Source organism: Pyrus communis, chromosome 5, assembly GCF_963583255.1.
Source record: "Pyrus communis chromosome 5, drPyrComm1.1, whole genome shotgun sequence".
NCBI lineage: Eukaryota > Viridiplantae > Streptophyta > Magnoliopsida > Rosales > Rosaceae > Pyrus > Pyrus communis.
The window spans coordinates 16502708-16514960 of NC_084807.1; the positions used below are offsets into that span (position 1 = coordinate 16502708).

Below are 12253 nucleotides of genomic sequence, written 5' to 3' on the forward strand. Positions count from 1 at the left end.
CTAACACTAGGTTTATTTTAAATTTCAATGTTCTTGAAGGATTAAAGTTAAAAAATCCCTATAGTTTTTCTTTCTTTCAGGCTTTATGTCTCACTGTCAACCAAAATGTTATCATTCTTTTATTGAGCGATATTCTATTCTAACCAGGGTAAGGATTTTAGTGTCTCATATTTTATACAACTTGCCAATGGGCAAGCTATAACTAGGTTTTAAACTCGCCATTCATGAGACTTTAACTCGAGACCTCCCAATTACAAGTGGAGCAATTGTAACACTATTCACAAGCATATCATTTAGAAAGCAAGAATAAAAAAAGGAGTCTAAACATATGTATATCTAGTAACACAAAATATACAAAAGACTAAAGCCTAATGCATAACATATACTAATATTGATTCTGCAGGTACTTTGATCACATTTAATTTCTTTTTCTTGATCACATAGTCAACAGTTAATGTGTACAATTTTTTTTGGGAAGTGTTATTGGCACTTCAAAAATCTCATTCTACACTCCTCACAAGTGTATTTTCTTTCCTAATATAGAAAGTTGGAGTGTAGAATGAGATTTTTGAGGTGCTAATAACAATTCCCTTTTTCTTTTCTTTTTTTTTATACAAGAGGATACTAAGGGAAGGGGACTTGAACACATGACTCATAGTCTGGGATGCAAAGTAAACTTTCTTAACCCACTTGATCTACAAATCTGTCGCCAACTTGTGCAAAGGGTTAATATATAAGTACAAATGCCAATGAAAGATGAAATATAGTGAACTTGTTAATTAAAACCTAGAGAGGAACTGCATTTGCTTCAGTAGAGGAGTTAGGGTTTCCATGAGTTTCTCGCAAGGATGATTGTGAATTCCTTCATACGTTGTCACGACGATGCTCGTGTCTTTAGACAGCCTCTGGACTTGTTTTTTCACATTGCATGTGTGATGTGTGCAGCGATAATAGCTCCTACAATACATAATTAATTGAGTAAATGCCCTAATAATATCATTGTGCTTAACTAGCTGGACAAAAATAAACTACCCCAACATATAAATTTTTGAATCATTCACTGCATATATATTGTCACACAGTTATATATGGAGGTCCTATCCTATATAATACACATAACCAAATAATTACAGGAGTTTTGGATTCAAGATGCTAGCTAGACAACCTCAAAGGTTGCTAGCTAGAACATAATGTACCTATATGATTGGTCCAATTAATGGCTTCTTCTTTATGGTATAAATTAGTCTAATTTCCCTAATCAATTTAATATTGGTATTTTAAACGACTTGGGAGCTTTTTTCTGTGGGAAAAATGTTTTGTTAGAATTGTATTTTCTACTAACAATATACTTTTTTGTCAGATTCATATTTTGCTATTAAAAGTACATATAGGATTCGGATTTTGAACTTTTGAAATTTTGGATCATAAATTTCTGATGACTTCAAATGACAATTAATATTCATGTACTCAATTTTCTTCTGGGGTCAGGCTTAGAAATGTTTTGCTATATTAAATATTATAGACAAACCCTAGTCATGCAAACAATTTGACTAAATAACTTGATTCCCTATGTTCATTAGAGAATTCACAAGTTCTGACAAATTAAGCAGCTAAAACGATGAATATATGCATATCATACTTCGTTTATGTCTCAGATTCCCTTGATTCACTAGCCAGCGAAGTAACCAGTATTCATTATTTTCAAAATTTTGTTTTCTAGAATAATAAAATTTGTTCCCTAGCTATATTGATACATGGTATGAACAATGTGTTCATATTTATAATATTTATAAAAGAAAAAATAATGAATAAACCTGGGATATGAGCTATTCTTGACGGCTTTCTGTCCATATTTTCTCCAGCGGTAGCCATCATCAAGAATATCATCCGTACTCCGAGTATGGAACGCAAACCTAGGTCGGCTTGCCGCTGCTTTTCTCATCCTACCCCCAGCTTTCCTTTTAATACCCAACTTTTCTTCCTGATCTGCAGATTCACTAATAATAGTCCCAGCAGAGCCACTAATATTTTTGTCCACCATAGCCATAGGCTTAAAACTATTAATCTGATCATGACTAAGCCAGCCAACCGCCTGAGTACCACCAGAGAGAAGGCTGACCCAATCAATGTCTAGAAGATCAGGAGGGTTGGTCATCAGTGAGGAGGATGAAGAGGGTGTGAAGAGATAGGGAGGAGGAAGAGGAGGGTTTTGGGGTGGCGGGGGCAACAAGAATGGTAACGATAAGGGCGGCAATTGGGAGGTTAATGGAGGTGGATTATGCTGTTGATGATGATCCTCCATTTATAATTAATAGGAGTGATCTAATTATAATTACTGAATAATCAGAATAATGATGTGAAAGGAAACGAGAATGTTTGATGGAGGGAAGTATATACGAAGTCCTCTCCAGCGAGGTGGTGGAAGGTGAGAAGAAGTTGGACTGACGTACACGAACAAAGTTAGAGAGAGGGAGAGCGAGAGAGAGAGAGAGAGAGAGAGAGAGAGAGAGAGAGAGAAGTTGTTTGCTTAGGGTTGAATTATGAGAGGATGGTTTTAATTGCCGTTTTTGGTATAACCCTATGTTGTTTACCCTAGCTAGGGTAAAAGCTAAGGCCAACCACATCTCAACTACTTCTGTTCAACTGCAAATTTCAAGTACAAAAGGTGACGTGCCAAAATATGCATAACGTTATCATCAATGCATGCATTTGCATGCATCTCTCTCTCTCTTTCGGATCTTCACCTACAAGATTCACGAGATAGGTATTTCTGTAATAGTTTAATATATTGAGAACTGTAGGACACATGTTCAAATAATAATGCCATAAGATTTGGGTTTAGTTTGACTAGATACTGTTTACCAACCAAGCCAAGCAAAAAGGTTTGGACCGAATTATGTGTATGTTTGCAACGCCATCCTCATCTATGTGACCCACAAGCATTGTGACAGTTTTATCTCTCTATTGATTTCCTAAAGCAAATAGTTATGAGTACCTTGAAGATGTGTGTATGAAAGGAGAATGACTTATATGAAACATGTTCATCATTACGTAGTGTTTTTTGTTCAATAATTTAGTGTAATGTGCAAGATTTTCTCTACATGACAATGTGTTACAGCTTCGGGAACCCATAGGCAAAGCCACCTTAGACCCAGGGGATGGATGCCCCCACTAAGTTCTTTTTTTTTTTTTTTTTTTTTTTTGAGAAAAATGTACATGTTGCATAAAGCAAACCTACATGAGAGACATTATATTAGCATCAACTCCTTAAGTTGCTACTATCACCATTGAAAGTGCATTTTTGGCCATGAAATTTATGAGAACAATCGATTGAGAAATTGGATGAGATCAGTGGATGAATGATAATATGGTTATTTTTATAGAGAGAGATATTTGATGGTATTGTTAATGAAGTTGTCATGCAACGTTTTCAAAACATGAAAACACATCGAGGGATATTGTAATATATTGTATGAAAAACCTTATGGATATATTAAGTGTTTTGTTTAGTAAATTCTTGAGCTTTTTAATTTGTGACTTTGTTGTTTAAGGATGCCCCATCCATACAGATCTCTGAGAAAATCATGTAGCGGTGAACTCATTACATGTAAGTTGCTTTTATATGAAATGAGAGATTGAGAACCACTTCCTACCAATGTTTAGTCAACACATAAGCCCTTAAGGTTACCTCACCACTCTCTTATGCCTCATTTGGTGGTTTGGATCGGATAGGACTTGTATATCGGATAGAATAAGTTAGGATTGGAGTCTTATTTGGTGTTTGGTACACTCAGGACTTGTTCAACCCACGACAACTCTCCAAGCCCCACCTACCTTCCCTGAAACTCAACAATCAAATCATCGTCGTTGCAGTAAGGAGTTTGCAAAGTCCACCTGCAAATAGGTTCAGAAGAAGAGTTCAGGGTTTGATGATGATTTGAAGGCAGATTTGATATATATGATTGGCTTGGATTGATTTGGTTAGGTTTGAGTGTTCCTATTTAGGCTTCTCATTTTAAGTTGTCTAAAATAAGTTGATAGAGGAAATGTGTAGTCTCAGCTTATCCAGGTATCAATTAACCCCATATTTTGGTTAAAGATGGAACTAATGTTAGATAACCCAATTCAGGTCAATCAACGCCCCCTAATAGTTTGCCATACGAATGAACTAGTAGTATGCGATTTATAACTTAGAGTTGTTTCCTCAATACATTTTAAAGACTACCAAAAAGAATTAAACTTTGTGGGTACAAAACGTAAATGATGCTTTTGTAGTTTTATGGTCCTTTTGAAAATGCTTCTTTAGAAAGAATTTCTCCTCAAAAGTGCTTCCAATATCACCGCTTCTAGCACTTCTATTAGAAGCACTTAAAATTTTTAACAAAAAATAATGCAACTGCTTTCTTGAAACACACTAGTACACTTCCTTGAAAAGCACTTAAACACGTGCTTCTTCAACTTTTTTGAAACACAAAAACACTTTTAACTTTTTTTTCTGTCAAGCATAATCAGAAATATTTTAGCAACTTGAAAGTGCTTTTAGTTATTATAAAAGCAATTCCAATATTGTTGTGTTATATAGTTCCAATATCATAATATTATGATATAGTTGAAAACAACATACCTTAAAAGTGCTAATTTTAAACACAAGACTATTCTAAACAACTCTACTATACAAAGAGCTGAGTGAGAACTTGCATTGTTGCACTAGTCAACTGACCTAACCCACATTTCACTACCACAAAAAAAACACTCTACGCGACGAAATAAGTTTGTTGCGCAAAATACAATTTCGTCGCGCAAAACCTTGCACGACGAAATTTTGGTCACGCATGGTTTGTCACGCAAAGCTTATGAAGATAGGGTCTGCGCGACAAAAATTAATCTTCATCGCGCAAAGATTTTTGGTTTTTTAATTTTTTAACTAAATTAAATTAATTTAATATTTTGCACGATGAAACAATACGTAGTGCAAAGATTTTTGTTTTTTAATTAAATTAAATTAATATAATATTTTGCACAATGAAATATTCGTTGCGCAAAGATTTTTATTTTTTAATTAAAATAAATTAATTTAATATTTTGCGCGATGAAATATTTTGTCGCGCAAAGTTTTTGACTTTTTGTTCTATTATTTCTCTTATATTAATTGTTTGCGCAACGAAATATTTGGTAGTGCAAATTTTTTGAATTTTTACTTTTTAAATTTAATTTAATTGTATGATTTTATTTTTTTTAATTACTTTAATTTAAATTGACATATTCAAAATAAAATTACATATGAAAAATAGTGATCAAGTTATCCAATATATATAATGTATTCAAAATGTACACATAAATTAACAAAGTACAATAATAAAATCTTAATACAAGTCTATTATGGTGGTAGTGTGACAACCCGTTCCAAATTTTACGTTTTTATTTTATTTTAAAAGCGTGAATTTACGAAATTGCCCTAGAGGCAAGGGCTTTGACTTATGTTGACCATCGTCTAGAGAGACGTATGACTTATTCTTTTAGCATATTCTCGTAATACTCGTGGATGTGAACGCATAGGCGAAAGCCGTTTGCGAGTCTGGATTATAACGGTATAGTTATGGACGTTTGAAAATGGCTATTTAAAGTTTAGTTATAAATTATTTGAATTCCCACCTTGTGGGAAAGTGGCCAATCTGATTTTAGGCACAAATAGGAAGGAACCAATTAAATTAGAGGGAGAGGGTGAGACCCAATCAGAAAAAGAAAAGAAAAAAAAAATCCCAGCTTTCCCGTGGGTTTTTACAACTCGCAACCACCATTTTCTAAGGTCGATTCCGGCCAACTCCGGTGGAGTTTTTCGATGCCACCACCACCATCTTGAAGCTCTCATTCCCCTCTACAAAACCCACCCAAGAACCACCTTGATTAACCACGGTATGTGGCGGGTTGAGGCCACGAAAGTTGGCGGTTCTCACGGTGCTCCGGGCACCCTTTTTTATTTTCCGGCAAATCGGCAAAGTGATGGCCGATGCCACCACTTGGGCTTTGTAGCCCATGATCCCAGGAGCAAAACCCAACCAACCTTGACCCCGTTGGACCACTGTAGAAGACGAATCGACACCGGGAAGTTTTAGGCACCCGCCGGCTTTGTGGGCAAAATTGACCATCTTCCGTCCACTTTTGGACTTCGTGTCAGGTATGAAAGTTGCTCCACTCACTGAGATCTTCATTTCTGTGAAGTTTGAGAATTTTTGGAAATAGTTGGATTTTCCGACGAGTCGGGGCGGCCGACCGCCACCCGCGGCGGCGTGTGCGGCGGCACGTGGCCAGTGGGCCGCCAATGCTATTTTTAGGCTATGTCAAATGTCTTGAATTCAGTTTTGTTATTTGAATGACATAGGTTGATCATTGGAACCTAAATTTGTTACGATACGTTACTTGATAAAAATGTGAATCGACGATCCGACCGTTGGATCGTCACCAAAATTGGATACATTATATTAAGTAATATTTAAAGATCATAGGAATTTATGGATTAGGAATTTGACGTACGGATCTTCCTGAATTGGATTTGTAAGTTAGTAAAATAAATGTTCACGACCACTTGTTTTAGGCAATTGGCGGAGATCCGACCGTTGGATCGTAATGAAATTTTAATATGTTGTTCTAGAAACATATTGTGGATCGTTGGCAGTTACGGATTGGAAATCTTATATGTGAATCTTTCGGGTCGAGTTATACAGGGTTGTAGACCCTACCGTCGATCTTTGATCGACTGTTGACATGTGGTCAATGGGTCTCAAACTATTTTAGAATGCCCTTAAGGTTGTGTTTTATGTGAATTACGTATTCTACGGATAAGAATTCTGAGATGTGATTTGATAATTGGTCACAGGGACCAATCATTTAGGACACCTCGATGCGTGCGCTAAAGAATCATAGCGTGGACTCCAGGTGAGTGCATCTTTTCCTTTTTATCGTACATATTATTGAGAGTTCTATCGATACTTTTAAATTGATTAGGTATATTACTTTCATATATAATTATTGTGAATGCTTGAAGTACTATATGAACTACGAATGGCTTGATCCCTGTTTAGGGTACGTAGGTAGTCTAACGAGACGTTAGATGCAGCCATAATATATTTGAGACAAAAGCCTTATTTGGGAAATTGAGTAATGCGAAGGAAATTGGTAAATGCAAGTTTTAGTTTTGTGAATTAGTTAGTTAATTAGTGTTAATTGGGTTGTCATGGATAATTATCCCTGAAAATAAGTAGTTCGGGAGTAGGGCGTTATTGATTGTACATTTCACACCGTATTGTTTATAATTGAAAATGCTACAACATGGTTGAGTATTAGATTGCATCATGGTATATCCATATGTATACTACTTGCATATAATTATTGGGAATGTTTTCAAGTGCAAAGGTGAACGCAGGACGCCCAGGTAAGCTTCAGGTGAGTACATGTTGATGTTAGTGATGGTAGCGAGTACGATTGTGTTGAGATATAGTATAGCTCATAAACCTGCACCCCGGTGTTAGTGTCCCGCCCGTGGCCAGAGCACAGTCCTTCACGTGATGTTCACCTCCCGCACCTTACGCTCACCTTGGATCCAAGGTAGGTGCACAGTCCTGTCGTACAGACCACTTTAGGTGGTTCCAACTCGTAGGTGACCCGCGATTATTCGCACAGTCTTCACGTGATCGTAGCACTTAAGCGTATTTATTTACACCCAGTCCTGTCGTACATACCACTTTAGGTGGTTCCAACTCGTGTGCAGGTATACTTTGAGCTATTGGTTAGCCATGATTGATGAGATATGAATAAGTCGTACAGGTCACTATAGGTGACTCCGACTTATATGATAGTCATGATTGATGAGATATGGATAAGTCGTACAAGTCACTATAGGTGACTCCGACTTATATGCTAGCCATGATTGATGAGATATGGATAAGTTGTACATGTCATTTTAGATGACTCTGACTGACATATCATTTTGTATTGATTAAGTACATTTGGCCTACTTATTAATGCATGGTGGAGTTGATGGCAAGCCGTGGTTTTGGTCATTTCTGAGTATGGTTTGGATATATGTATATATGTTGTACTGTCCTATAGAAAACGATAAGGGAATTACAGTGAGGGGTTATTACTGTTTGAAAGGTAATAGTTTTGGGAAACTTGGTTTTACAGCTTACTCACATTTTCTGTTTTGTACCCCTTCAGGTTTTAACTGCTGAGTTCGTATTGACGAGGATATATAGCTAATCTTAGTATTGGTGGCTACTTTTAAGGGTATGATTCTTACCCACACTACTGTACCTTACTTATGCTCTGACATCGCGTGTGAAATGGGTTCGCTCCTACTCGTAGCGTACTCTGGTATTTAGACACTTTTAGATTCAAATTTATTCACTTTTTATACACTATCACATTTTATGGCTTCGTCACCTTCCAGGTGTCGGCCAGCACAGCTCGATTCAGGGTCCAAGTGGACTTTCTGGGTCGGGGTGTGTCAGGTAGTGGCTGGTGATATGGTTTGATAACGTCCTAATCCTCAACTTTAGTCGTCAAAGTCTCGACGATTCCCTACAAAAAAACAATTATGGTCAAATAACCAAAACATAACATAAAATAATACCATAAAATTGGCATAATCTCCCCGAAAATTGGTATACCCCAAATCCGACCCCAAACTCCACCCCTCACTCTATACTCAAACCCAAAGCCTGCACCATACTTAAAATTAACTCCAAAAAAAATATTAATGAAAAGAAAAAGATTAAAATTTGGGGAGAATATACCTTTTGGCAAGATTGAGAGTAGTGAGAATGAGAGGGATGGCTGAGTGTGAGAGAATTAAAGGAGACAGTGAGAGAGAGATGAGAGAGTGAGTGAGAATGAGAGATAGTGAAGAGAGAGAGGGTCAGATTTGGGGAGAGGGAAAGAAAGAGGAGAGGTAAGAGTAGAGAAAGACATTGAGAAAATTGTGGAGTTATATATTTTGGTTTTAAAAACCGTATCACTTTGCATGACAAAATATTGGTCGCACAAAGTCTTAAAAAATTTATAAATTTTTTTTTCCCACACCCCATTTTTGGCGCCCGCCCAAATTTTTAGAGTTTTGTGCAACGAAGTGTTAGTCACGCAAAGTTTTGCACGACGAATGATTGGTCAAGCAAAGTCTTTAAATTTTTTTTTTTTTAATTCCCTCGTCCCATTTTTGGCTCTTGTCCAAATTTAAGGATTTTGCGCGACGAATTTGGCGGTCAAATGTGTATTCGTCCCATAAAGAAAATAATAAAAAATAAAGAAATAATTTAGTTTAACAATATAAAATATAAAAATAAATAAATGAAAAATTAAATAAGGGTTAGGCAATGAAATAATGGTATTCGTCGCGCAAAGTTTTTAAAAAATAATAAAAACTTATGAAAACAACTATATTCTAAAATTATAATATAAAATTAAATAAAAAACAAAAATAAATTGGTTTGTGCGACGCATGTATACATTATGACGTCGCGCTATTGGTTTTTGCGCAACGACCCCATTATGGTGCCACACAAGTTACATTTAAAAAAAAAATTTATTATAAAATTTACTGAAAATGTGACTTTACTCCCTTTAAATTCAATTTTTTTTTTTTACATAAGACCCACAATATTCTATTTTTCTAACAAAAACCCGATCCGAACTACAATAATAAATTTAAAGCTACTTAATAAATATATATATATATATATATATATATATATATATATATACACCATTCAATTTCTTAAGTGTTATACGTACAAAATAAATAAATAAATTTAAAGCTACTTAATAAATATATATATCATTCAACCATCCAATCGTCAAACATGTTTATATATACTTCGAGATCGTATACACCAAAGATCGCAAAAAACAAACATTCAAAGATCAAGTAACGGGACAAAAATTTTCGATGGTTATAAACAAAAAATCACTATTTAACGGTCATTTTAACTTCAATTTTGATGATTTTTTATAGCTACACTCCTTGACCTTATATGAATACAATGAAAGAATTCGATCTTCAATTTAAAATATTTACACTAGTTATGGTACACTTGACCTTATACACATTCTACGAAACTAGTTTCAACGAGGACGTCGGGCCAGGGATGTGGTGGGGGCCCGGGTCGGAATGTGACAATTTGGTATCAGAACCAATCCTTGGCCGAGTGTGCCGACGAAGACGTTGGGCCCCTAAGGAGGGTGGATTGTTACATCCCACATCACTAAGGGGAGTGGATCCTGTAAGCCTTATATGTATATTCTCATCTCTACCTAGCACAAGACCTTTTGCAAGCTCACTGACTTCGGATTCCATCAGAACTCCGAAGTAAAGCGAGTTCGTGCAAGAGCAATCCAAAGATGGGTGACCTGCTGGGAAGTTCTCGTGTGAGTTCCCAGAAACAAAACTGTGAGGGTATGGTCTGGGCCTAAAGTGGACAATATTGTACTACGGTGGAGTCGGGGCCAGGATGTGGTGGGGGCCCGGGCTGGGATGTGACATATAATATAATATTAAATAAAAAACGAAAAATAAATTGGTTTAGGCGATGAAATATTTGGATTACATCACGCAAAGATTTCAAAAATAATTTATTTTATTTTATTTATTTTTGTAAAGACTTTGCGCGACAAAGTTTAAAGTTTTGTCGCGCAAAGTGACTTTGCATGACGATGAGTGTTTTGCCGTGCAAAATTTCATCGCACAAGACTTTGCGTGACGAAGTTTAATATTTCATCGAGCAAATTCACTTTGCGTGACGATATGTGTTTCGTCACGCAAGGGGTTTTTTTTTACTAGTGTTTGTGTGTAAATTGAGTAATTAACAGTACACTGTCATTTTATTTAATAAAAAATCAAATTTTGTTTAAAAGGTCATTGTAAAGAAGGTGAGAAATTAGGTTCTCATCCCTATTTTTTCTACTCCATTTATTAAAATCTTATTCCTTTTCAAATTTTTATAAAGGTCCTTGGGTTTTAATAAACGTCATTAATTATTTCAAAAATAAAATATTTACATGTCAAGATAATTAAATTTTATTTCTAAATATATTCATTTCATGTTAGAAACGTTACATTTGGTATATTTATATTTATGGCTAAACTTTTTTATCATGTATTTCTGTTTCTAGTATGTACCCATTTTTAGTTTGAAACCCTTTTTCTAATTGTATTTCTTATAAATTTTAATTTGTACCCATATATTAAATTTTTTTTCTCTTATTTTTTAAAATTTTATTTGTACTCATAATTTATTTAATCTTTTATTTGTACCCATAATTATTTATAATGTACCTTTTTTATATATATAAAATGTACCCTTTTTTTATATATAAAATGCATTTTTTGTCATATAATCGTGCCCCTTTTTTGCATAAAATGTATCAATCTTTTGAATGTTAATGTACCAACACTTTTATATATATGTGCCAATTTTTATATGTAAAATGTAGCCAAATTTTATTATATAAATTACTTATATTTTATAAAAATAAAATAAAATCCCTTTATATATATATATATATATATATATATATATATATAATGCTAATTTTGAAAATTTGAATTGGAAGTGTAAATGAAAGCAAAAAAACTGTTGAGTCTTTATTGGTATTATTTCATCTCTTTAATTATTATGTCATTTATGTGGCAGAAGAGGGACTTCATCAAACACCTAAAATGCATAAGGTTTAAGTCTATAACAGTTAGAGACCAGGAACCGCAGCTAAATTATCCCTAAAGAAAGTCTCTGAACCAATATACAAGCTCAATGGAACTTTAACATATAAACTCCATGCCGCAAAGACTTTTTAAGCCACCAATATAAATTGTCTTGCTTGGTAGAGGATTGGGTCGAAATGAGTAAGACATTATATTTAAGGTATATTGAAGGAAGAAATAAAAATAAAATGTGAGGTAGGAGATGGACAATTAAAAAGAGAAGGTAGAAATGACAAGTTTATCAATTCCAATCCTTCCCAAAATAGTAGGATTAGAAGAGAGAAGTTTTCATAATGTCTAATCCAATTATCTATACCAAATGAAGGCAAAGTATCAAGTAAAGAAGGTGAATCAAATCCAGACAACACATAGACCAAAAAAGGTAACAACTACACAAATCTAGTGCAGGAACTACCATGTGTTCAGGCAGGAAATCTTGCTGTGAGGGGTTCCTGGCTCGAGCACATAGCTCCTCCAGGAGTTGGCACTTTGGTTGGTTTT

General features: G+C 34.9%; 1 protein-coding gene across 1 annotated transcript; it reads right to left on the reverse strand.

The window, feature by feature from the left end:
- Positions 1-609: 609 nt before the first annotated feature.
- LOC137733229 (probable WRKY transcription factor 56) lies at positions 610-2392 on the reverse strand. Its single transcript, XM_068472380.1, has 2 exons — positions 1815-2392; positions 610-957 (listed from the first exon to the last, which is right to left on the reverse strand). Exons 1-2 carry the CDS (start codon positions 2300-2302, stop codon positions 780-782), a joined length of 666 nt encoding a protein of 221 aa, XP_068328481.1. The 5' UTR covers positions 2303-2392; the 3' UTR covers positions 610-779.
- Between the last annotated feature and the right edge of the window lie 9861 nt (positions 2393-12253).